The sequence below is a fragment of the Lycorma delicatula genome, chromosome 2 (genome assembly GCF_047948215.1).
Source record: "Lycorma delicatula isolate Av1 chromosome 2, ASM4794821v1, whole genome shotgun sequence".
NCBI lineage: Eukaryota > Metazoa > Arthropoda > Insecta > Hemiptera > Fulgoridae > Lycorma > Lycorma delicatula.
The window spans coordinates 7,125,791-7,153,610 of record NC_134456.1 but is presented as its reverse complement, the minus strand read 5'-3'; the positions used below and the strand labels follow the sequence as shown (position 1 = coordinate 7,153,610).

General features: G+C 29.3%; 1 protein-coding gene across 2 annotated transcripts; it reads right to left on the bottom strand.

Annotated features, from left to right (window-relative positions):
• MetRS-m (Methionyl-tRNA synthetase, mitochondrial) lies at positions 1–27,820 on the bottom strand. 2 transcript variants are annotated; one of them, XM_075358227.1, is made up of 7 exons: positions 27,381–27,820; positions 23,505–23,785; positions 21,205–21,436; positions 16,859–17,114; positions 9,445–9,656; positions 6,820–7,011; positions 1–406 (listed from the first exon to the last, which is right to left on the bottom strand). In XM_075358227.1, exons 1-7 carry the CDS (start codon positions 27,517–27,519, stop codon positions 12–14), a joined length of 1,707 nt encoding a protein of 568 aa, XP_075214342.1. In that variant the 5' UTR covers positions 27,520–27,820; the 3' UTR covers positions 1–11. The 2 variants fall into 2 exon arrangements, with proteins under 2 accessions (XP_075214342.1, XP_075214343.1); XM_075358228.1 differs by having other exon boundaries at positions 27,448–27,819.

The window sequence follows — 27,820 nt, the reverse complement described above, 5'->3', positions numbered from 1 at the left end:
TTTCTTACTTTCTACATTTGTTTATTTTTAATAATTACTCTTTTATAAATAATGGCATTTTGTTTTGATACATCGGTTGATTCATTACGATTATTCTGATCACTTGCAAAACAGCAAGTATACATATCATTCCAAGTTCTTTTATTATTATCGATATTCAGTTTATCTAATATAGCTGTTGCTAATTTCGGTACAATTGGTAGTAATCCTATACCACATATTCTAAGAGTTTCCATAGTTACACTTAGAATGCAATTAAGGTGACGCTTTGAGTTCTCATCAGCATATTTCCGCAACTCCCAAGGTTTATTAATTTCAAAGAATTTATTTGCCTCATGTGCAGTCAACATAATTGCTTGAACACCGGTATAAAAATTAAAATTATGGTAATCCTTAGCTACTTTATCTGTAAAAACAAAAAAAATTAAAATTATGTATACTCATATCAAAAGAAAACACTTCATTAAACTAGAAAATTGGAAAGTTATATCACAAAAAAAAACACTCTTATTAAATTAACAATAATTATTAATAAGTAAAAGTAATTATGACAGTGAACATTTTCAAAGTCCTTTATCAACTGACCTCCTGTGTATATGAGTCAATTTACAGGCACACAATTATCCCATGGATAATTAGACTACATATAAAATCTTAGATCTTTATATCATAGATCTGAAGTATAATGGTAGAAAGGTTCACATGACTCATTTTGTTGGTCAATTACTTGGCACTGTAGTGAATCCATCCTCATGTACACCAATTTCTTGTGGTGTGATAGCTAAAAACTAATAAATTCTACAAAACTTCAATCAACACTATTTACAATCTACCATCTAGCATTTTGAAAATCTATCTTGGAAGAATTATGTTGAATTACTCTGCAACGTTGTTCTTATTCCTAGCCCAGATGAGGTTAAATTCAGGTTAGGCCAATTTCTGTACCTTTCTGTAGGAGTAGTGAACAAATATATCATGTACATGTCACTAAATGAAAATATTGTAATAGTTTATTGTGGATTAAACAAAACTTAATTGGGGATTATAATCTGATCAACATTTTGTGAGTTTTTAAGCTACAGAAGAAAGCAATTAAATATAAGATGTTATACTTTTCTTTTTTTCTGTTTAGCCTCCAGAACCACTGTAAGGTATTACTTCAAAGGATGTGTGAGGATGATATGTATGAATGTAAATGAAGTGTCGTCTTGTACTGTCTCAGGTTGACCATTCCCAAGATGTGTGGTTAATTGAAACCCAACCATGAAAGAACACCGGCATCCACGATCTAGTATTCAAATCTGTATAAAATTAACTGCCTTTAATAGGATTTGAACCTTAGAACTCTAGACTTTAAAATCAGCTGATCTGTGATGACGAGTTTAACCACTAGACCAACCCGGTGGGTTACAAGGTGCTACGCTAAAGTTCAAAAAGTGCAATAATATCATACCAAGATATTATTTGTCACCTTCAAGCGTCTCCTTGGGAGCTAAGACACCAATCTTGGCACTTATGTCGCAAATAGAATGCGTCCTGAAAGTCTCATCTAATAAGTATACTCAACACCACCTTGAATCTCATCTTACTGTGCTAAATCTTTTCTCCTTCAACTGCGGAATACAAAAGAACTGGCATGGAGATACGTCTGATGAATATGGTGGCTGAGGAACAACCACCACGTTATTGTTTACCAAAAACTGCTGTGCAGTGAAAGCAATTTATGGCCTTACATTACTGTGGTGAAGGACCCACATATGTGCACCACTTCTCCGAATGTTTCCTTCTCATATCATCCCTTACTCACCTTAGAACATCATGATCAAATTCTCTATTAATTGTCTGATCAGAAGGTATGAATACCTTGCAGAGTCAAAGAAACAAATTGATAAGAATTTGAGTTACTCTTGACCTGACAGACTTCCTTTGGTCAAGGTGAAGGTGGGCTTTTCCAAGAGGATGATTGCTGCTTAGTTTCATGATTATATCACCATAAACCCAACTTACATTTCCTGTGATGACCTTAGCTGGGACAGTTGAAAGCAAATTTTTTCAGTCCACTGCAGATATTTATGTGGTTATTTCTGTTCATCATTCAACAGTCATGGTACAAATATTGCTATCCTGCTTTATTTCTCATTCAAAGCCTGAGGTTACTGTGATCCCTGGATTAGAGGGCTAGGATAGACAAGTCATATTTCTTAGAAAATGAAAATGCCTTCTTAGAAAACTTAGAAAGTGTTTTTACAGTTTGTAGTATAAATTAAATTGCAACAAATGCAGTAGTTTTTAAATGGAGCTACAATTAGATTCTAGTAATTAACATGAATATCCTGGACAGTCTTGGAAATATTGTAATTTATAAATCTAATAGGTCCCATCTAAACTTCCTGATTCGATTTGGTAAGGGTAGTTTGAGGAAGGTACTATTACTCATTATTAAGCATGAAGAAATGTAAGGATGTGAGGTCAATGAATTGTTCAACCTTTCCAGTGTCTGCCATCAGTCTTCAGTGAGTACAAAACCTACAACTTTGAATGTGAAATCCAGAGTGGAAGTATTTTTTAACACCTCAACTTAAAATATTTTAGATAAATAGAAGAATGAGTGGAGAGTAGTTACAATTACTAGTTTTCTCAGTTATCAGTGAAGTTGGAAAACATTTATTACAATAGAAAAAAATCACCTTATTTTTTACACTTCACTACTTCTTTTATACACTTGAAATAATTTTTACTTATGTTTCTGAATTGTCAAGATGACAAAATTTTTGGACTACTATGATATTTACAAAATTATTAAATATTTTTATTTCTTTAATCCAATAAATCGGTCTAAACAAACAACATACACAACTTAAATTGACTCAAAAGATAGACAGAAAATTCTAGAAAAAACAAATGAGATAATTTTTTTCTACTATGAAAGTTTGTTTGCTTCCTGACACCAAAGGGGAAGACCCCACCCAAGGGGAAGAGGAGCCTCAAAGGGGATGACACCCATTATATTGCAGAAATAAAACATCAGCACAAGCTCTAGCAGCTTCACTATGAGTTAAGTGACTCATTAGGTCATAACAACTACTAAATCTGCTTAACCAACCAGCACTGGCTTCAAATGTTTTGAGTCCTAAACGACTAGAAAATTTTTTTGCTGCATTTTGAATTTTCATTTCGCATATACTAACCCCTCGACTGCGTTGCTACATAAACCGTTTTAATACAGGATCTTCCAGATTGTGATTAATGGCTACTCCATTCCATATCTTTTGGTTCAATTTGTATATCAGTGTTTCAAAAACTACAATTTATTGAAAATGTAACAAATTTTCCCTTCGAGTTTGAAGAGCAACTGTTTGTTTTTTTATGCCATATTTCTCACAAAAATGACAAACTTGTACTGGACTCTAACTCTTTTACTAATTCAAGTTTCTGGCTTACAGACAAATTAACACATTTTCTATTACCAGTGTTATTGCTCGTAGACATCTTAAAAACAAAGAAGCAAAGCCTAAATTACTAAAGAACTAAACCTATGAAAACTATTTACACAGCATAATTTTATATACTTATATCCCAGGAAATACACTTATAAAACTACTGAATGTACAGACTTAACTAAACAAGAACAATTAACACGTGAATGAGTCTCTTTTCAATACAACATGCCACTCGCTATATTGTAATGAAAATATTGTATGTGTCATCTGACGCACTTTCCAAAGTGATGTAGGAAAATTGGTGCTGTTTTTTTTTTTATAGGTCGGCCAACTTGACATAGTCTATTACATTGAAAATCTGCTGTACTGAGGTCCGTTATAGCAAGCAATTGTTTACAAAGTACAGTCCTACATTTTCTTCAAGCAAAAATATTACATTACAACAAAGACACAAATCTTGTCTTTGCAAATTATATAAACGTAATTATAAAATTTTTGTGAAGGCAATAAATATTAAAAGCCATTTAAATTATGGACAATTAAAATGATGAATTTAGATAAATTTCATACAAAAACTGCAAAAATTTAAGTCAAAAAAGAAAAATATTTAGATTATCTAAAAATCAAAAAGGAATTCGTAAACAAAAAAATTGAATTTTTTGGAGAAAAATTCCAGAAATTGTTTAAAGAAAGGAAGTGATTAAAGAAAGGAAGAAAGGAGAGAGAATTAATCCTTTTAAACAAAAATGGTTGAAAGTGGATTTATACAAAATAATATATTGCATAGCAGTTTACATTAAAGATTTCAAAACCTTCCAAATATAGAATTATTAGGATGAGTGGAAAAAACAGGAGAAATGCCAATCACTTATGTTTCTGAATTGTCAAGATGACAAAATTTTTGGACTACTATGATATTTACAAAATTATTAAATATTTTTATTGAAATAAATATTTTATATTTCAAAGTGGTTGAAATATTGTCTCCACCATGAAAGGCCACCAATAAAAAAATTTAGAAAAACATAGTGTAAACCAATAATATATTTATTTTTATTTTAAGTGTAGAGAAAGGACATTTCCGAGAAAATTTAATATAAACATTGTTCCTCTTTACAAAAGTTGTGGAGATATATGCGAATCATGTAATTACCAACCAACATTTCTATTTCCAATATTTGTAAGATTTTTTAAAAAATGTCTAATGTTAAACTTATCCTTTTACTCAAAATATAAAATTCTTTCAAATACTCAGTTTGGCTTTAGAGAAAAACCAAAAGTTTTTCTAAAGAAAAAACAAAACCATATCAAATGGTTTTTAGCGTTCCTAAAATTTTAATGGATAAAATAGAGAAAATTGGGATTAGAGGAATTACTTGCAGCCTATTTAATTCCAATGTTAAAGATTGATAATATAATACTAATAATAATATCTTGTATATCGTAATATATCTTGTAATATCTTAATAATAATACCTGTATCTTGTAAAAGATAAGAATGTTTGTAAAAGTCAATTGTTAATAAATATATAATGTGACTTTATGCTCTATACAGCATTAGCTGCTTTTAATCTTTAAAATTATTCACTAAAAAATACGAATACATTTTAATGCAGTTGTAACAATAAAATCAGCATAATACCTTTTATGTCTGCTAGTATTCGTAAACTATACTTAATTTAATAACAGATTTAAAAATTGTCACTGCATTAATAAACAAAAAAAATTCAACATAATTAGCATCATAAGAAATACAGTGCAATCGAAAAGAAACTATACACCTGTCATGCACTGGTACAACAATACATAACATCGACTTAACTTACAGTAGATGTTGGAAATGGTCCCCATGAACATCTAGACATATCTGCACGTGTTTCTTCTTTTTCTTGAAGAATCTCACAAGTTGTTCATATGGAATATTCTTGATGAAATCATGACTAGCAAATTAAGTTATTGGAGGCAGTGGGGGTTTTCTTGATAAATATTACTTTTTACATAACTTCATGAGTAAAAATCCATCGGCCACAAGTCCTTAGAAATGATTCGATCATAAAAACATCTTACAGTAATTTCACAAACTGAATGAATAAAATCTTTTGGATCTCAAATAAACTTTGAATAATGTACATAAATATGGTTTTCTTTAGTCCTATCAAAGAAATTCTTGGAAAATGAGTTTTACCTTCCACGGGGCACCGTAGACTTATTTTTCATCAAAGATCTAAATAATAATTTTCTTATCATACAAAGCATCTATTATTTAAAATCTTAAATATTTGTTGTCATCATGAACTAAAATACACAGAAAATAATTATAGACAATTTTTGAGCTGATTCCTCTCATGTTGTGTTTAGAAAAAAAATCATCAATTAATAAAGGTTATATCTAATTTAATCCAAATTCCTTTAAATAGATAAATTAAGTTCCACAACTGCTACCCACTGACCTTTCGAACAGTGATCAAAGATTTCTATGAAATTATATCAGTAACAATTTTCAATATACAGAATGTCCTGGGATATGTTGACCAAACTTAAGGGGCTGATTCAGGATATCAAAATAAACCAAAACATTCATGTGGATACATCCCCTATCTCACTTCATTTTTCCTCTGTCTGCAATTTTTTTTCTTTTTAATAAAAATTTATATCTTGAAACAGGTTGAGAGATAAATTACTGAAATTTGGTGTACATGCAGCCAACAATTTTTCCACAAAATAAATAAGTTTTACAATTTTATCATAGTTTTTCAATCTTTATCATATTAATTCAAAAATGGTAGCTATTAAAATAATATTTAAATAATTAATATCTTTGTAAATATTATTTTTATTGAATTATGTTTTATGTTAAATCTTTTATTGTGCACAAAATGACACCTCATTTGTTCAAATCAGTTGATAAACAGCTGATATGTGGCTGAACCTGTTCACAAAATTATGCTGTCAGACAATTTTACCCCTGTTTTCACTTTGTTTACTAATTAAATTAAAAATAATTCATAAATTATACTAAAAAATGTAAATGGCACAATTTCAGAATTTTCAAACTTATTTATTTATTTTGTAGATCTTGTTGGGTATGTGCACATCATATTTTGTTAAAACATTTCAGTCGGTTCTTAAGATATCAATTTTTATTGAAAAAATACAAACTGGCTAACACAGAACAAATGATCAAGTTGGGGATTTTCCACATGATTTTTTTTGTTTATTTTGGTGTCCTAAATCGGTTCTTTAAGTTTGGACAACTTTTGGGGCAACCTGGATACTAATCCAATCTGTCTTGATACCATATAATTTTATTGTTGATGACTTCAACAATATTCATTTTAAAATTAAAGAAAAAATTATTGTTTTATAGAAGGTTTATTACCAGGAACTTTAGCAATCCTTTCTTGAAGATCAGATGCTGAATGTTTACAATATTTATTGTAATCATCTAGTGAGAATGCTGGAAATTTTTGATCAGCATTAATAATCTTTCCAGTACATCTACTTAAAAGATTTCCTAATGTGTCAGCCAAATCAGCATTCATTAACTGTATAGCATTTGCCTCTTTAAAATCTGTAAAAAACATAATATAGTTATTAATTAAATGAATGTAGTTTATTTGTTTAATAAAATTACTACAATATAGTTATTTTATAAAATTAAAAAATAAATTCATTACTTTTTAATAATACTTACTTTCTGAATATGCCTCTTACATTCATTGAAAATATCAGAACCAAATAAATACTGTAGTGGTCAGTCAAAAAGAATAATAAGATTTCAGAATTCAATGTTTTTAACATTTAACAATTATATATATAAAATTTGAAAGAGCAGATTTGAAAGATTTTATTAGCCATCATTTAAAAATTGTATGCTGCAATTGTATGCTACTTTCATATTGATCCTATCTTGCAAATGATGCACCAAACTGTTCATAACATCTTGAAGAACCTCAAGCCTGATACTGTTAATTTCACGGTGAATTTCTCTTTCAGTTCATTTATTGTATGAGGTTTGGTGGAAAAAACTTGACTTAAGAGGGATAGAAAAGTCATCAGCTGAAATATCTGGGGAATGAGCTGGCCACAAAATATAGCCAATACAGGTTATGTAAAATAAACAAGCTCTGTCAAGCAGCTTTGCTTGTTGCACTTTCTAGTTGGAACTAAGCTGTTTGATAGTTCTCAATTTCTTCAGCATCTCATAATAATGATCGGCTTAATAGTTACTGCTCATCTATCAGCATCATCTAAGAAAAATTGAACTATGATTTTAAATTCTGAAAATGTCCACTATACTGTGACCTGGGTGAATGGAGTGGATTCTAATGAGTTTGCTAAGAATTGTTTATTTTGTTAAAAAATCTAGATATTTATTCATATGACAGTCATTTAATTTTTGTACAGTTACTATCTTGTAAGGATGTAGTTTTAGATCATGTAACAAGCCAAGCATCCTTTCTGATTTTTTAACTGAGCATCTAGAACTCTGATGAACTGACTTCTGCTCACGAATGGTGTTTTGAATTTTCATGCTTCATGGTTTTAGAGAAGTTTGTCATCCAGAACCAGAAAAATAAAATCATTTACCTGTAAAAGAACTAACTTATGAAATGGTGCAGTATGGGTATTAAAATGTACTTTAAATTGACTTACATTTTATGAAAAACTTAATATAAGTAACTCAATAATTCACAACCGATCTTTCACAGCATTTTGAAGCTCGCTATCGTCATCGAAGTACTGAAACGCAAGCAGCTACTTCAGCAGTCTACTGTGAAACTTTGAAGAAACTTAGGTGAGCCATTCAGAAAAAACGCTGTAGTATGCTGTCATCCAATGCTGTTTGTTTGCAAGACAATGCTCGTCCTCACAATGCGTAAAGAACTCAAAAACTTCTGAATCAATTGCAAAGGGTCATTTTTGATCATCCCTCTTACAGCCCAGACTCAGTATTGAATGATTTTCATATCTTCAGTCACATGAAGAAATGCCTTGTGTCGCAGCACTTTGATGATGATGATGAATTTCAAAATGGCTAGGTATTCAGGCGGTTGAATTTTATGAAGGTATTTGTAAATTAGTAAAATGCTATGACAAATGCTTGAATTTATATGGCGACTATGTGAAAAAATAGTTAAAGGCTGTAGTTTTAAGATAATAAATATCATAAAATATGACAGCTTGCTGAAATATAATGCATAGTCGTTCATAACTTGGAAATGAAAACAAATATTCAAATGAAACAAGTATGGAATAAAAGTAAATTTTATTTGCTACTAAAACTGACATTTATTTTTCTACATAATCCTCATTTACAGTTACACATTTCTCCCGACAACGAACCAGTTTTCTCATTTTGTCAATCAAGAATACTGGGGGGGTCTTTCCTTGATCCATGACCTGACTACATCCAGTCATTGTCTGTGATGTTATGAATACCATTAATATTCCTGTGTAACTGCAGAAAAAATGAAAATTACTGTGCATCAAATCTGTTAAATATGGAGGAGATAGAATAGATTTAAATTTCAAATTCAAGAGCCTCGGCAGTCTCACAAATGCAAAAATGCAAAATGGAATGAAACTACAAAATGGCAGAACCTATTGCTTTATGTGACATCTTGTTCTCCGATTACATTCCAATGTGCGTTGCATTTCAGCTGTCCCTTGTAAAAATAATTGTGATGACAAATTACAATAATTAAATAAATGAAATATAGTAATTAATAATTTTATTAAATAAATAAAATTAGAATAATTAATAATAAATGAAAAATATGAGATTAAAAAATATAATAAAATATATATGAGATTAAATCTCATATTTTTCATTTATTATTAATTATTCTAATTTTATTTATTTAATAAAATTATTAATTACTATACTACATGCTAACCAATTTTTTATATAGTAAAATAACAAGTAATGTATCTCCTTAAATAAAAAATTAGGAATAAAAATTATATTAATAACAGAAAAGAAGGATAATTTAATTCTTACTTCCATCACTATGAGGTGTTCCTTCTCTAAGAAGAGCATAACGTAAACCAGATGCCGTATAGTTTTCTGTACTTTGTATAGGATTAATAACGTTACCGGTTGTTTTTGACATCTTTTCATTATTAACAGTCCAGTGGGAATGAACAATAAGGGATGCAGGTGGTTCTAAACCAGCTGCTATTAAAAATGCTGGCCAATACACACCATGAAATCTAAACAAAATATTTAACACATTTTGTATCTAACACACAGAACATTTGATAAATAATTTTCAATTAAATGAAAAAAAAAGTAGATTAATTAAATTAATCATTATATAAAAATACAACATCAAACTGTTACCGATTTTGATGATAAATAAATTAATAAATGAATCTTCTATTCTAATCGGTACATCAGGAAAGGATAGACATGCTACTCCACAGAAAAAAAGAGGGACTGTAAGCATTTGTCTGGATGAATCAAGGAAAACTATCGTAAAAACTTAATCACAGTACCATTGCAAAATAAAAAATAGATGCAAAAAACACAATATTAATTATTAAATACATAAACACATGAAATAATGTTATAAGTAAATACATAAAGATAAAAAAACTACAAATAAATTCCAATTTGATGGTGTTTTGAAAATTATTTAAGCACATATTTATACGCACACTGAATAGAATTTAGGATAGAACTTTTATTTTAAATTAATATTATTTAAAAATTCATCGACAGAGGAAAGTTTTTTTATAGAAGAATATCTTTTAATTGTGTTTAGACAAATACAATGTGAAAAGTGTTTTTACATTGTTTAGTTATACATTAAAATCTGCAATGGAAACATAATAAAGCTCTATCTCATAAGCCAAAGTATCGCAATGAACAATATGAAATCAATTTGTTGAATAGTTTGATAGAAGTAGATAGTTTTTTCTTTTTAAGAATAACAATAAAGATAAATAATAAAAAAGATTCCACATTCACAGATATAAACACAGATAAATGGATATTTTTAATTCTCAAAATATTGGTTTATATAATTCTTACTGATGGGATTCAAACAATTTGTTAACAGCCCATTTTTATATCCTAAAAACTCAAGCTGATTTTTTGAGGGTCTCGGAAACATTAACTTCAGATGGGAATATATGTTATCATAAAAAATATGTAATGATGGCAAGCTTAGCAACTTAATTAAATGCTACATAGCCAAAGTACAGCTTGATTTTGTTGTAAATGAAATAATCACAAGAGAATTGTCAAATATAGCATCCAGAAATTTTGCATTATAGGCAACAGAAACATTAATGTAAATTTCATCCACACCTCATGTTATGTATACCTAAGAAACATAATGCAACAGTTTTATTCATATCTAAAATTGGATGGTACAATGTATTCAGTGAATGACCTTTTGAATGCTAATGTACATTTTTCACACCTTTAAGCAATCATCTTCAGACATGTGTACAGTTGTGTCATCTATAAAGAAGGTAATAATGAATGGTTCAAGATTTTGAATCAAAACATGAATAAACAATAAGAAAAGTAAGAAATTGAGGACCTACATCTTACATGTGTATGCTTACGAAAAGATGAAATTTAAATTTCCTATTTTTGACTGACATGGTGTAACTTTAAGAAACTGTAAGCAGTTCATTCTATTTTTTTCCAACAGTTAGAAATGTGTTACTAAATTAAATGCGTATTGATATTGGAGAAAATAATAACAGAATCTTTTTGTCACTAAAATATTTCCTAATAGCTGGCAAATGCCAGTCAGTAGAAAATATTTTTCTTACAACCAAGCTGAAGGTATCTCAATTACATTGCGCTTTTCAAGAAATGTTAAAAACATATTTTTCTTTACTTTTTCAAATGCTTTAAAATATAGACAACAATAAAATTGGCCTAAAATTTTGTAAATTAAGAGTAGAACTTTTCATAACTAGCTGAGTAACAACATACGAGGTCTGTTCAGAAAATAACCAAACTTTATTTTCTTAATCTTTATTATTAATTTAACAGATTACTGGTCCTTGACCCCTTGAAAGTACTCCCCTCCCTATTCACACACTTTTCCCAGAGGTGTTTCCACTTCACAAAGCACTCCAGGATAGCTTCATTGAAATGGCCTTTAAGATCCATGACAAATTTGCTTTAATGTCATCAATAGTCTCAAGACAGTGTCCTTTCATCATCAATTTTAATTTTGGAAATAAGAAAAAACTGCAAGGAGCCAGGTTTGGCGAGTAGGGAGGCTGAGGGAGGACAGTCATCTGATTTTTGGCACAAAATTGATGAATTGACAAAGCTGAGAATGTGGGCGCATTGTAGTGGTGAAGGAACGTGAGTTATCTTGCCACAACTTTGGTCTCTTTTTGTGGATTTTTTCATGTAATCGTTGTAAAATGCCTTGATAGTATGCACGGTTCACTGTTTCACCTTAACGTAAGAATTAAAAATCCACAATTCCATTAAAAAAAAAAAAAAAAAAAAACAGTATCACTTTGACATTGGATCAAGATTAATGTGCTTTCTTGGGGCATGGAGATCCTTTACCAATTCACTATGATGATTGAACTATTGTCTCAACGCCATAGCTGTAAACCCAGCTTTTGCTCCCATTATGATCTATTGCATGAATGTTTCATCATCATCATCAATTTGTTCAAGAAGTTGCCGACAAATATCCAGTCGATGTTCTTACTGCTGCTCTGTAATCAAACGAGGAACAAACTCGATGTATGTTCAAGTTTTAATCAAAATGTCACGGCATGGTCCAGTTGAGATGCTAACCTATACTGCAAGTTCTCTGATAGTCAATAAATGATTTGCATGCACTAAATAGTTGATTTTCTGAATGTGGGTGTCATCAATTGAAGTCATAGGCCTTCCTGGTCGAGGGTCATCTTCAACTGACTTACAACCATTTTTAAATTGTGAAAACCATTTGTAATATTGCATATGACCCAGAGCATCATCTCTGTAAGCTTGTTTCAAAAGTTGAAACATTTCTGTGAAAGTTTTCTCAGATTCATGCAAAATTTTAAATTATATGTAAAAATGCTCCTGAAAATCGCACATTACAAAAATTGCTACTAACACTTAAACATGTTGCATTCAAATAATAACAAGATGAAAAGTAAACGAGATATCAACAATCCAAGAACATGTAGTTATAGAGGAAGTTGAGCGGAACAAAATCTGCCAACCACACATCACTAATTATCTTCATTGGCATGTAATTAAAATGTTCAATTATTTTCTGAACAGATTTCAAAGCTTTAAGGCTGCTGGGAAATATTCCATTGTTGAAAGATTTGTTATTAAGTTTGTAAGTGAGGTAACCCTCAATACAACTTTTAAAAAATTGGCAGAAAAGATATTAATAATATTTGAATTTTTATTCTTTATGTTTAAAATATAAGATTTAACTTTATGGACATTAACGGGAAATAAAATTGGTGATTAATCAAAAAATCATTCAGGATAAATGGCTTCGTTTGGAATGTATCAATATTATTATTTGAAATATGAAAAAGAATTAATAAATTGCTTTGCTACAGGAATAGAGGATGAGATAATAGAAGCTGAATTCCTGTTTATTTTTTATGAAGTTACCTAACCTGTTTTATTTCCAAATTCCCCTTTTACTCCTGATAACCCACAAATACTATACACCAACATATTTTTAGATTTATTGTTTAATTAGATATTAAATTATCATAATATAATCTTTTAGCATTATGAATAACAAAATTATTATAAGCTGCAAATCCTTGCAACCTCTTTTAAATCCACTGATTTTTTCACATACATGCTTTACAGTATTCAAATCTATTCTTTTCTAGATCAGCATCATATGTTTATTGGTAATTTTTTTCATTTAGTACTATGCTAAACAAACTGATAATTGATTTAATAACAATTTTTTATCATGATTTAATAACAATGTACACAAAAACATAAATACTTTTTTTACTTAACATTACATTAGAAGTAATTTTATAATCAGTAATTTAAAATTAGCCTACATACATCTTTTGGCTTTTTTCTTCTAGATCAACTAATAATACCAATATGCTGTAATGCTATATAAGTGATGTATGGAAAAATTCAACTATATACTTTTAGCGAATCCAGATTCTAATATTTCAACTAATATCATGTAAGAATTTTGTTTTAATTACAGCAAATGATTCATCGGAAAATTTTTCATTATACTTATTTATAAAAAAAAAAAAGTATAAATAAATAAAATAAAATAAATTATAGAGCAGTGTTCACAGTAGAAGATAAGGCAGGGTCAGTTAAATATAAACTGGACTTTTGACTTCATCACCAGTGTGTGAACATGTATGGGCTGCCAGAGAGGGAGGGAATGGATGATTCAATTGCTTTGGCAATCATGTTTCTCCAGTTAGTAATGTCGTGTCTGGGCAAAAGATTCCATCATCAGTTGGGCAATGTATTATCATGAAGTTTCAAGTGGCCTCTTAGGATCATGCTTCTTAAATACATACTTCTTAAGTGAAGTTTTCGAGTACTGAGCTGGTAAATTTAAAGGAGGGCATTAAACTGTAGAAAATGACAGTCATAATAGCATAAAAGGAGGCAAGTGTGAGGGATGGCAATATTCAATCAATCCGTGACCTTATTGATGATGATCGGTATCTTATGGTTGATGAAACTTCTCTGGAGTGGAATCAGTCTTGGAAGTTCTCATTCTATTACAACAAAGCACCTTGGGTTCTACAAAGTTTGTTGGAGGTGGGTTCCAAGACTTTTGAACCAAAATCAAAAACAGACCTGACAGGAAGTTTACCAAAGACACCTGAGTTGATTTCGACAAGAAGGAAATAATTTTCTGCATCAAACAGTCATATGAGTCAATCACTTCACTCAAAAATTAAAAATATGAGATGGTGCGTTGTCTGGGCGGAGAGGTTTGCCCTATAACTGTGAAAATTTGTCAGTTAGCTTGAAAAATCCTCACATCTGGCTTTGGGACTGGAATGGCATGTTGCTAGTCAATTTTCTTCAAGAATGTTGCATTGTGAATGCTGTGCACTATCAGTTCTTGACAAATGAAATCCATCTTCAGGAACAAAAGGCCAATTAGCCAATCAGAGATGTAATTCTCCTTCATGACAATGACAGGACATACACAACAATTAGGAATCAGGATAAATTGGTTGAAATTTCACGGGAACAATCCCCCGTACAGTCCAGATTTATCCCCTGAATTTTTTTATGTTTGGGCGATAGAAGGAGGCACTTGAAGGATTTAAATTCCAGAGAACAATGAAGTAGAGAAGTTTGTGCGCAACAGGCATGTAACATATGCTCAAAGATTTTAAGAAGAAGGAATTACAAGCTCTCCACACATTGGGAAAAATGTACAGAACTTCAGAAAAACTATGAAGAAGAAAAGTAAGTCATATTTTTATTTTTATTCTGCACTAATAAATGTTAAAAGAAGTCTAGTTTACATTTGACTTACCACTGTGTATGGCAACTACATAATACATAATGAAAGTACATACCACTGTGTACGCTAAGTACATAATACATAATGAAAGTTTGGTTAACACTTTCAATCCCACACTGTTGAACTAGCTTGTTGACTAACAATTTTTGCAATATTTAACTAAGTAATATAAAATTATCTGCATGTAGCTGAATGTTAGATACTATATTAAAGAAAAATTGTAGTACTACTTATTTGGTTTTGGTTTTCATATTTCATTACACTTTTATGCAGAAGTGTATAAAGAAATAATTTTATGAAAAAATAAAAAGCCTGGCTTTATATAAGAAAAAAAAAAATTAGATATATATTTAAAAAATGTATTAGTTTAATTAATGTAAAAGATACACAAGTATAAAATCCACAAAATTTTACATAAAGAATTCAACAAAAATATCAACAATAACTAGTTTCCATGTGATAAATTTTGAAACAATCTGGAATACAATTCAACATTATAATCAGGGGAATAATAGGTGGTTTCATATTTTTTTCTCCTTATTCTGACTTTTCTGTTAGACCATACCTTGCAGTATCTTGACTTTGTAACTGGGATTTTCATCAGTGTCATCTAGAACAAACAGTACCTGTTATATAAGAGACAGGAATAATGTCACAAACATAACTGCACAACGATTCTAAGAACAGAAATGAATCTGTAATAAAATGCCATTTCTTGCTTTGCATGGGTAAATAAAAATCATTCCTTTGCCCATTATTATTTATAAAATTTCTGCCAGGGTGTAGGAAACACTAAAGAAACGACCATTTCTTTATTGTAAAAGTCTGTCTACTGATAAAGTTAAATGATTGTTTACAGTAGCTTCAAATACAAATGCCTGGGCTATGCAGAGACATGGTGTGAATGAATTTAGTATGCACACGGGATAGAAAGTGTTAACAAGTTCTAGCTGAAAAAGTCAATCATTCATTTCACAGATTTCTTTACATGTACATTGTAATATTTCCAATTTAATATTATTTTTAAAACTTTTTTATGAAACCACAGGAGAGACAGACAGTTAGCTAATATCATGTAAAGTTATAGACTGTTCTCTAAACCCCTTAATAGTTTCTTTTTTTTACAGAAATTAATGTTATCTTGCTCTATTCTTTTTTTTGTTTAATGTATGTATTTTGACTAATAATGACCTAATATGTAATTTTAAAAAAATGTTTTTTGCATGCAAAATGAATTTTATTACATATGCATACACATACACAAAATATGCAATATTCACAGAATTTCAGTCATACATGTATACAAAATATAAATGCAAATATTTATGCAATTAGCTTTACAATTTTACCTACACACAAAATATTTACATAATTATACATTAATAGAATTTCATGATATAATAAGAAATACAGTGCTTACAGTCTGACTTCACAGAACACTGTAATCGCAAACAACTTGCCATAACAGCTTGTCAGCTCATTATGATCAAATACACATGAAAATATGAAAACTGGACAAAAAGTTGACATCAGAATATTCCGACGAAGGCCCTAATTATGCACACTGGTTATGTTGGAATATTCCGTCAAATAGTAAGGGGTTAATGTTCTACTTTCTGGGTGGCATTTTTTTTTACACAAGTCGGCGCAGAAGGGAAACATTTTTGGACATACAGACTAACATAAAAAGAAAAGAAATAATTAAACAGTTATTTTTTTATGATCAAGTGTTATAAAATCACACTGTAAAGTGACTTTGTTATTATCAAATAATACTGCTACAGTTTAAAATGACAATGAAATTTAAAAGAAAATACATATGATAAAACAAAAAAACATATTGTTCTGACAAATATGATTGACAGACTGACCCTAAAAATTTTAAAAATATAAAACTAAAAGAAATATATTTAAAAATATAGCTATTTTTACTTAAGTATATCCTTGCCAATAACATGCACAGATGGAGGCCACGTAAATGACTTTTGATCAGAATAACCGGCAGCTGTAAGATAATTAAGAAGTGCATCTAACCAAACATAAACAGTTTGTGTTTCATCACCAGGGACTGGTATTCCCCAATGAACTCTATATGCTGGCCGTGAGACTGAAATATCATTTAGTATTTCACCTTCTTGAATATAATTCTTTAATATACGATAAAATTTCTTTGGTTTTACTACATTTTCTGCAAAAAAAAGAAGAAAAAATATATAAAATGTGTCAAAAATTATTTTTAATAACATGATTTATATATATATATATATATATATATATATATATATATATATATATGTGTGTTTTATTTTAATCGCCCCAGGCGATTTTAATGTAAACTAAGCACAATACAAAAACTTACCTAAACAAAAGTTATTCAGATTGGAGGGAGACACCTCATAGCGACCTTGGATTTGACCTTATTTGAAGAATAACATGATTTTTTAGTGGAATGATGTATTTTTTACCCCACCAATGAAAAGAGCAAAAACTTTTACATTGAATATGTGGTCATACATACGACCTTGAACCTTTTTTGAAAGTCATATGGTTAACTATCAGAAATAGTGTTATATGATAGTGGTAAAGTCATTTTTATGGTCTTTCCCATAGTTTGTGAGATAAATGTCTGGAATATAAATATATGAAGAATAGTGTATGACCTTCAAAAATGTGTAACTTTTATAACACTATCTCTGATGATTACCCATATGACCTTCCAAAAAGATCCAAGGTCAATATGACCACATATTTCAATGTAAAATTTTCAGCTCTCTTCATTGGTGGGAAGACATGGAATGACATGTCATTCCATTTGAAAAAAACATGTTAACCTTGAAATAACGGTCAAGGCCAAATCTAAGGTCACCATGAGGTGTCCCTCCAATTTGCGTAACTTTTTTTAACACCTATATATAATCTATATATATATATATATATATATATATATATATATATATATATATATACATCAATTAATACTTTGGACTTTGGTTAATAAGAAACATTAGGTACTAAGAGGTAGGATCATTTATTTTATAATTAGTATTTTCAGGCAATTAAGAAAAAAGTAAAAATTTATAAAAATATAAATGTTAATTTGTAACAAAATTTGAACATAAAAAATTATTGATAATACTACACATAATAAAAAGCTTTCTTAAATGGATCTGTCTGAAAAATATAAAAAGAAGACAACATTCTACTAAAACTGGTATTTATGTTCATAAAGAGATTCCAATTTTAGGAAAAATGAAGGTAGTTATAAAGGTATTTACATATTATTGTAATATAATAAGTAATTCATTAACTTCAAAATCCATTTACTCTATTATAATTAAAGAAATAATTACCTGAAAAAAGTTTACAATTCTTAGAGTATGTCCATAGGTAGAAAAAAAACATATATAAAAGAAACAGATTTGTTCCATTAGGTGTTATAATTATTATACAATTATTTTCTTGTATTAGGAAAAAGATATTTTGAAAAGTAAAGAATATTGAAAAATTACATACTGTAACAAATTTCAAATTATATATAATTAATTATTTAAATAATTCTAATTACAATACCCCTATAAACAAGTTTGGGTGGAGTTAAATAAAAGTTTATCAGTTGAAAATAGTAAATAAAATAGAGCGATTAATTTTGTTCAGATGAAATTACGGTCATCTTAAATGTATGAAAGATAGATAGATATGCAGGGAGTAATGGCTTTTAAGATGTAGCAATGAGTCTGGATTACAGAGATTCTATAATCGGGCAACACTTGACTCAACTCAATGTTCTTGTATTATTAGTAAACTAAACTGGAGGTGTTGCCAAAAGATACGGTACAAATGAATTCTGAGTAATAGTGTGATGTTATATTTCTATTGGCTAGCAGCATTATGAACATTTAAAAATATATTCCTACTGTAAGTTAAATGTTTTTTAATTTATCCCAAACAATTTCCAAACATTAGCTCATGATGAATACATTGAATTCAACACATTAATAAATAAATACAATATCTTAATAATTAAATAATTTTTTTTAATAAATAATTATTAATAATTTCCTGAATGTTGTATAGGCTGAGTGATACATTGGATGAAATGGTACAAGGAAAAATGTTATGTGGGAGATTGAAGATGGTGGAAAACACCAATATCTGTAGGTAGCTGTAAATTATTTAGTTGTAACTTTAAAAAGTCCAAATTTAAAGAATCGAATAGTATTAATCAACTGGTTTTTTTGTTCTACGTTTTAGCACATTTTCTGCAGATTTTATGTATGTATAACAGTTTATTTTATAACCTTAATTAATTTAAGGCATTCATTCACATGAAAGAATTAGGAAGTGTCTTTAATAAGAAATCTCAATTATTATTCAATATACTAAGGTCAATCAAATGTAAATCATACTTTTTTTTAAATATATATATTGCTTTTCTAGCTAGTCTCCCTGAATTTCTACACATTTTCTCAACATGTGGATCCATTCTTCATATAATGTTTGAGTTGTTGTCACGGTCCAATTGTGAATAGACGCTTATATTTTGTTTTTTCACTGAAATCAGTTTGGAATTAATTTTCTTTCAAAGACTAAAACAAAAATAAAATTACAAGGGGATAAATATGAACTTTATAACGGATGTTCTAAGGTTTCCCAGCAAACTCTGTGCAGTTCATTCTGAATGCTAATGGCTGTGTGAAACCTTACACTGTTATGGAGGAGAATCCGATCTCTGATTGGCTTTCATTTGTACACTTTTTCCAAAAGCTGGCAGTAGCATGCAGCATTCACAGTGTAACATTCAGGGAGAAGATTGATGAGCGGTATACCTTTCTGGTTCCAAAAGACATTACCAACTGATGGATGTGTTTTTACCTTTATAGGGCAAGGCTCTCCATTAATATTCACTGCTTTTTCATGAGAGAAGTAATATTCCAATGTCTGATCACAAACAACTAATCAATGCAAAAAATTATTTCCCTTCCATTGAGATTGATTCAGGAGCCTTTGCCAGATTTTTTCAGGGCTGTTTTTTATTTTTGATCAAATGTCTTGGAACTCATCTTGCACAGACTTTGCAGAACCCAAGGTACTTTGTCATAATAAAGTGGCACTTCCATGACTGCCAATTCCATTATCACAAAAAACTTTGGGTTCTGAAGAATCTGCGCAGAACCACTTATGAAGAAAATTTATTGGCCATAAGGTGCCAATCATCTTCAATGAAGTCACGGATTCAATGCTATCATTCATTACTTTTGTCCTTGAACACCTACTGTGACTTATTTTCTAGTGTCATTCCCTTCTTTACATTTCCTGAGTTAGTCATGGACTTGGGTAAATTCCCACTATATGGAGAGGTATTCCCTCTCCATATCTTCACCGTCAATATTCCTTTGCACCAGTACACTCATGAATGTACACGATCCATAATGACAAAGTCTCATTTATATCAGAAAGACCCTCATATAAATATAATTTTTTTTGTTGAAATTCATTAAAATCTTGATGACTGCGTTAATAAAATTTAATATTGTATGAAATATAATCCACCAAAACATAGTAATTAGATAAGTTAAACTTACCATATTAATTTTCAATAACAGGTCTTTGCGGTATCCCACATCTTCAGTTGATATCAAATTCTACATTTATTACGTTAAAGCATATTCTTTTAATGATTTTTTAATTTTTTCCGATAATATTTCATATCATTTCAGAAAAAAATGATATTAAAAAAATATGTTTTAATGTAATAAATATAAACTTTAATACCAACTGAAAATGCAGGATACCCTAAAATCGATTATTGGAAATTAATATGGTAAGTTTAACCTACCTAATTACTGTGTTTTGGTGGTTTATACTTCATATAATATATATATATATATATATATATACATACAGGCGTTCCGGGATGTATTAGCCAAACTTAAGGAACTGATTCAGGACACCAATATGAGGAAACAAGTTCATATTGACATAAGTCCTATTTTGCTTTGTTTTCATCTTGGATGTCATTTTGTGATTTTCAAGAAAAACATTATTTTTCAGTAACGGGAAAACCTACTTTAAGTAAATTTGGCATATCTAAGAGTAGCACATTTTTCTACAAAATAAAAATTTTTGAAAATGTCACCTTCAAAAATTTAAAAATGACGGCCATCTTAATTTTTTAATCTATTTAAAAAATATATAAATATATAAAATCCACAACATGTACACAAATTCAAGGATAATTACAAAATTAAACAACACAAAATATAAAATATTTTACAAACCATCTTTGAGCCAATGTAAAAGATCATCTTTAAAATGACTTAAATTAAATTTATAATTTTCTTCTTCAGCCCATTCAACAGATCGTCCTGATTCAGCACTAACTCTTTTTATTGAGCCATCAGCAAATTCCATTAACTTTATCTGGCTATCTGTCAAGAATGTTTCATCAGCGACACAGTACCAACCAGAATAACTTGTCTTGTATATAAAACCCTGTGACACCAAATTTTTCTACAACACAGAAAAAGAATATCTTATTTATTGTTAATTTTACTGAAAACAGTTGATAGTAATTGTTTTTTTGAAAACAATGATTTTTCCAAAATATTAGACCTGGCTTAAGTTTGCAAAAAAAATTGAAATTTTCATTATAACTAACAAATTAAATCTATTTTAATAAACAGTTCAGCAAATAGCATTCTATCAGCAAAAATGTAATACTCATAAGAATTATTTTATTATCTACTGCTTACTTTTTCCATCTCATAATTCTTTTGCAGGGGTCTCTGCTTCATCAGAACTGTTTAACATAATTGCTTCATCAGAATAAAGAAAAAAAACAAAAATGTGAGGTTTGTCTGTAAAATAATAGAGAAATTTTTAAATTGTTTTTGTGAATTGTGAATAGGTAGCAGTATCTAATGGAATGTGAACAACGATTGTTCAATAAAGATTGTCCTGGAGCTAAAAAATTGCTTGGTTTATTTAATCAATGTAAACATTTTTTTTTCATTTTTCAACATAATCTTCAGCAATATAAATACACTTGTCCCATCACTGAATCACTTACTTATACCAGCTGCAAAGAGATCTTCGTTTTGATGTCTGAGTCAATTTAGCACATTTTCTCAATGTCTCATTGCCGCTAAACTTCTTACAATGTAGAGCCTTTTTATTTTTAAGTAGACCAAACAACTGGAAATCCAATAGGGCAAGTTAAGCGTGTAAGGAGTTGAGGTAGTACTTCCACATGCAATTTGTCAATGATTTTTCAAGTTATGAGGCTAAGCATTATCACAAAGAAGAATGATGTCTTCGCGCTGATATCCAGGGTGTGTTTTAACACTACTGGCTTCAATTAATGTTGATAAGCATGTCACAATAGTACGCTATGTTTATTGTTTGCTGATCTTCTGAAAAAAATACAAAAACCAAGCTTTTTACTTCCCAAAACATTGCCATCACTTTTTCTTGTGGTTAGGTTCAGAATTTTACTTGACAGGTGAATTTGTGTGCTCCACTCCAAGCTCTGTCTTTTTGATTCCAATTCATAATAATGAATCCATGCCTCAAGACAGGCTAGAATAGGTGCGAAAAAGCATCATCTTCCTGCTGATACAATTGTTTCAGCTCTATGCACATGCAAAGTCTTGTCTCCTTATGATGATCTGCCAATTCTCTTGAAACCCATTTTGCGCTTGTTTTACAGTACATGAGCTTGTTAATGATAATGTTATGAAGGTGTACTGACACTTACTTGCAATTTTTCTGCTATAATCTCAACAGTAAACTATCGGTCTTTATGAATGAGAGTCTATGCAAGCTTCAAGTGCTGGAATTGAAACTACAATTGGACGTCCAGAACATGAAGTTTGATCTTTTTTAAATATTTCTATGAACAAGTAAAAATGTCTGCAATACACACAACTTTGTTCGTACTGTTTGGTCAAATAAGATTAAATAATAAACCAGTTTTTCACCTTCAGAAAGCAAAAACCAGATTCGTACATGCTACTAATATACAAATACATGTTCTACTAATATACAAATTTCAAAAGGACTCACCATCTTAAAATGAAATTTTGAGGTTATAAATAAAACAACTTTACTCAAATAGTTGTTCACAAAAGTCATCACAGATTTACAAACTGTTCTGAAAGTATCATAACCCTTTTAAAACTTTTTGCCTCCACAGCTATTTGTATCTTTAATTAGTGAATGACCCTCGCAATATGCTGTGGCCTAGTGACAACACTGGGTAGCAGCAACATTGAAATGTGCAATGTAATTATACACATAATCATAGTATCATGCTTGTTTTTTTAACAAGAATTATCCAAGCAATTTTCACTGTATTCAAAGTGAGTAACTAATTAATGTGAAATTTTATATAAAACTGTAATGAAAATAGTGTTTTTATATTGAAAATAGAATCTACTAAAAACAGAAACAACATGAAACCACCAAACCAACTGCTACAATAACAAAAAGTGTAAACAGCAATGAACAAAAAAAAAACTATATTATAATACATAATTATTTACATTAAAATAAATAAAAAAATGCTTTTAAAATGTACCCAAAAATGTTGTACAGTAGCTTTATGTTTTTCATCTGATGTTCTGACAAATGTAGTATAGTCAATATCAAAGAGTTTGAACATAACATCATATTCAGCAGAAATTGATTTACAGAAATCTGGTAACGACTTGTGGGCAGCATCTGCAGCCTTTTGAACCTTTAATCCATGTTCATCAGTTCCAGTGGAAAATATAGTCGATTGATATCCATTTAGAAGACGGTGAAATCTATGAGATGCATCAGCTAATAAAGCAGTATAGAGATGTCCAAGGTGGGGTGCTGAAAAACAAAAATTTTAAATATGGAAAAACATTTTGCCCATAGATTATATATTACAAAAGCTCATATATACATATATAATTAACATAGTCACATAAAAAATAATTTAGGTTAAGAATGGAATTTTTAAACTTGCGGCTATAAATTATTCACTATATTCTTAAAAAATAAAACAATTATGATATTTTAACTTGTTGAATTTAAAATGGAGCAGCAATTTCTAATGCAGTATATTGCTTTTAATTAATTTTTTCACATCAAAATTACATACTAAATATATCATGACTGTATTTAATTATATTTTCAAATCATTTATTTAATAAATAAATAATCTTTTATTTTGATTGGTACATAATTATAGATAATATAGATCAAATCAGGAATGCTTAGATGTGCTACTCCACAGATAAAAATATGGAACTACCCCAGCATTTTCTTGGATGGTTCATGGAAAACCACAATAAAATTCTCAACCAGAGCAGAATCACAGAATGCACAATTAATTACAATACATTAAATAGATATAATTTAAGTCCATAATAATTACTTAAAATATAAACACGTCAAATAATGTTAAGGAAAATATGTGAAGATACAAATATAAAAAATAACTACAAAATAAATCACAATTCAAAAGGTGTAATTGAAAATTATTTCAGCACATGTTGAATAGATCTGAAGAGAATTCAGGTTCTTAATTCTTTTATATCTTTTAAGAACTGCTTCAAATGGATCAATGTCACTCAACCTTCTCTTTTATATACATTCTGTTAAATATGACTGGATGAAATTTCTTCTTGTTTCTCTTCTTATTTTATTACCCCATTTCACTGATCCTCAGAAATGCTAATTTTTTGAGTATGTTGTAGGGTTTGTGGATCCACAAAATTATAACAATGATTAACTGTATAATGCTGATACCTTTCTTTCCATAAATTATGATAAATTTTTCAACAATCTGATACTATTATTGAGCTTTGGCTAATATTTTCTTTTATTATAGGCATTAACTTGTGTTTTTTTCTGTCTGGTAGTTGCATTATAAAACATTCATTTGTTTCATGATATATGCTACCAAAAGCCCACTGCTGTGGTAAAATTTGGCCTGCGTTGATTTTTTCTCTTGCTAAATAAACTTTCATCATTCTCAATATATAAAACTTTCCCTCCTACTGCTAAACTTATTCTTTCCATTTTCCACATGCAAACTTCCCTTTAATAGCTACTAAAATGTACAAAATTTTCTTCTGACATATCTAATTCAACTTTACAAAATCTTACCGGTAAACTTTCTTGTCCAACAATAAATTTGACAAGTACCAATTCATGTTATTTTAAAATTCATACTTTTTTTTTTGTCTTCAGTCATTTGACTGGTTTGATGCAGCTCTCCAAGAATCCCTATCTAGTGCTAGTCGTTTCATTTCAGTATACCCCCTACATCCTACATCCCTAACAATTTGTTTTACATATTCCAAATGTGAATTCCAAAATTCATGCACAGAGATAATTTTTTATAAAAGCAATCTTTTAATTCTGTTTTAAATAAATGCCCTGTAAGAAAGATTTCTTAAAATGGTTTGGTAATTTATTAAAAATAGAGATGCAAGCATCATAAGGCCATACCTTATAAGCCAAAATATTGTATTGAGTACCTCAAAATCAGTTTTCTTGCCAGGTTTAATAGGGGTAGTAGGGGAGTTAATATTTCTTAAGAATAAATGTATTATTGGTTTTAGAAAGATTACAAATGCACAAACATAAAATCACTCAATTAAAACTTTTAATTTTCTAAATATCAGTAAATAAGATTCATTTTAACAGGTAACACAGAATGATCTTAATCCATTTTTATATCTTGAAAACTCAATCTGAAGGGTTAAAAAATATGGATATATATATATATATATATATTACATGGACCCATAAAACAATATTTAATAATAATAGTAATAATGACACGAATAGCATTTTATAAAACACTTCACAGCCAATCTGTATGGCTTGAATTTGTTGCTAACAAAAACAATTTCATCATTCCAACAGAATTGTTGTACAATACACAGAAATTTGCTCATGGCAACAGAAATATCATTGTTATTATTAATGGGAATTCCACCTATGCCATATTATATCTACCTCATAAGTACAGTGCAACTGTTTTACCCGTATTTAAAGCTAAATGATTATAATTCATCTATGAATAAATTTTTGGATTGCTAATGTAGATTTTTCCTTTTAAGAAATCACCTTCTGATATAGATAGCATGGTACATCTATAAAGAGGGTAACACTGAATAATTCAAAATTTTGAGGTATACCATTAATAAAAAATAAGAAAAGTGAAGGACCAAGCAGACTTCTATGTGACACTTCATTGTTCTACTTCTTGAAGTGAAAACCTTACATCTGTAGTCTTCTCAAAAGATGAAATTATAACTGTCTGTTTACAGTTGCTAAGCTATGACTTTAACCAGTGCTGTTCAACTCTAATACTACAGTTACGTTTTATGTCAGTAAAAATACTTATAGTTTGGTTTTTCATCAGTAAAAATGTATAACTAAATCAAATTCTTTATTGAGAGAGAAAAGTATTCCTTTTGTTATCTATGAAATTTAAACATTTTCTAAAAACTGAAAAATGACTGTCACTAGACAGTTTTTCCTAAAATCATGTTATGCTTTCGAAGAAATGCTAAAACTCAATTTTTTCAAATATGGTCAATAACAAAGTTGTCTGATAATTTTGTAAATTATGTGATAAATCTTTTTTTAAGGGGGGGGGAAGTGTATTAAGGAACATAAACTGAAATAAACGTGGGTCTAAAACAATGAAGCAGAAGAGTAAAATTAAAAAATGTTCCTCTACTTCTATTAAAATTTTATTTGGGTGCTATTTATATGCTTCCACAAACAGACATTACAACTTTTAATGTATTGATATTTCAAATAATCATAAAAACATTCACAGGTAATGCAAGCCTACAAGGTCATATTGATGTAATTTTCTGGGTTTCACACTTAAAGATCAATGCAATTCAGATCTTTTTCAGTATTTTGTAAAAACAATTGCAAAGAAAACTTTACATTTTTTAAAAAATAAAATCTTTAATGTGATAAAATAATCATCTGGACAGTTGAATCAAAAGTTCAATAACTTCCATGGTTATCTACGGCTTATCTGGGTTGCAGGGTTGTAGCCTGTGCCTTAATAAGACGGTTGCAAGTTGTAATATTTATAAAGTTTGACAAAAGCATATAATATAAAATTCAGTTAAATACGCACAATTGGTGTGAATCATATAACATGGAGAAAAGTTTAATACTTTATTATTTTTAAAATATAAGAATTTAATAACCTCACACATACGGGTAAGCTGCGGTGAAATAAAATGATAAATAATTAAAAATGCCAACACTATGATATAAACTAAACCAATGATACACAAAAAAGGAATCTTCTTAAAACCATTTTACTATTCCTTAAAACTATTAAAAACACTAAGCTTAATAACACAGTAAAAGGGCTCTTTTTTAATGCAAAATCATAAATTCAACCACCACATAAATATAACAAAAAAAAAAAATCAATTACATGCATTCACATAAAATATCGGAGTAGTAATAAAGTAGCATGAATTATTCTGTGATAAATGACGTACAGTTTTACAAAATACATTCAAATTAAGTTTAACGACTATTAAACTTAAAGTATACTTCGTAAGGTAACGCATTAAATAACTAATCAGATTTCACTAAGGCAATAAAATAACGATAACTTAACACAAAAGTTTACGCGAAAACGAAAAGGTTAAGTTTCAGTTTAACTTCACTAATTCGAATGTAGAGTGCAGAAACAGTCCCTTAGATTCACTGTTTAAAGTAGAGCACGAGTATTTAAAATGATTATAATAGATAGTAAGTAGTGTAAGAGTTATCAATTAACTATTAGAATTTGATTAACCTAAATACTCATTAAAGATAACGTCAGTAATTTCAATGATCTCTACGATAACAGATGTTAACGATAATATG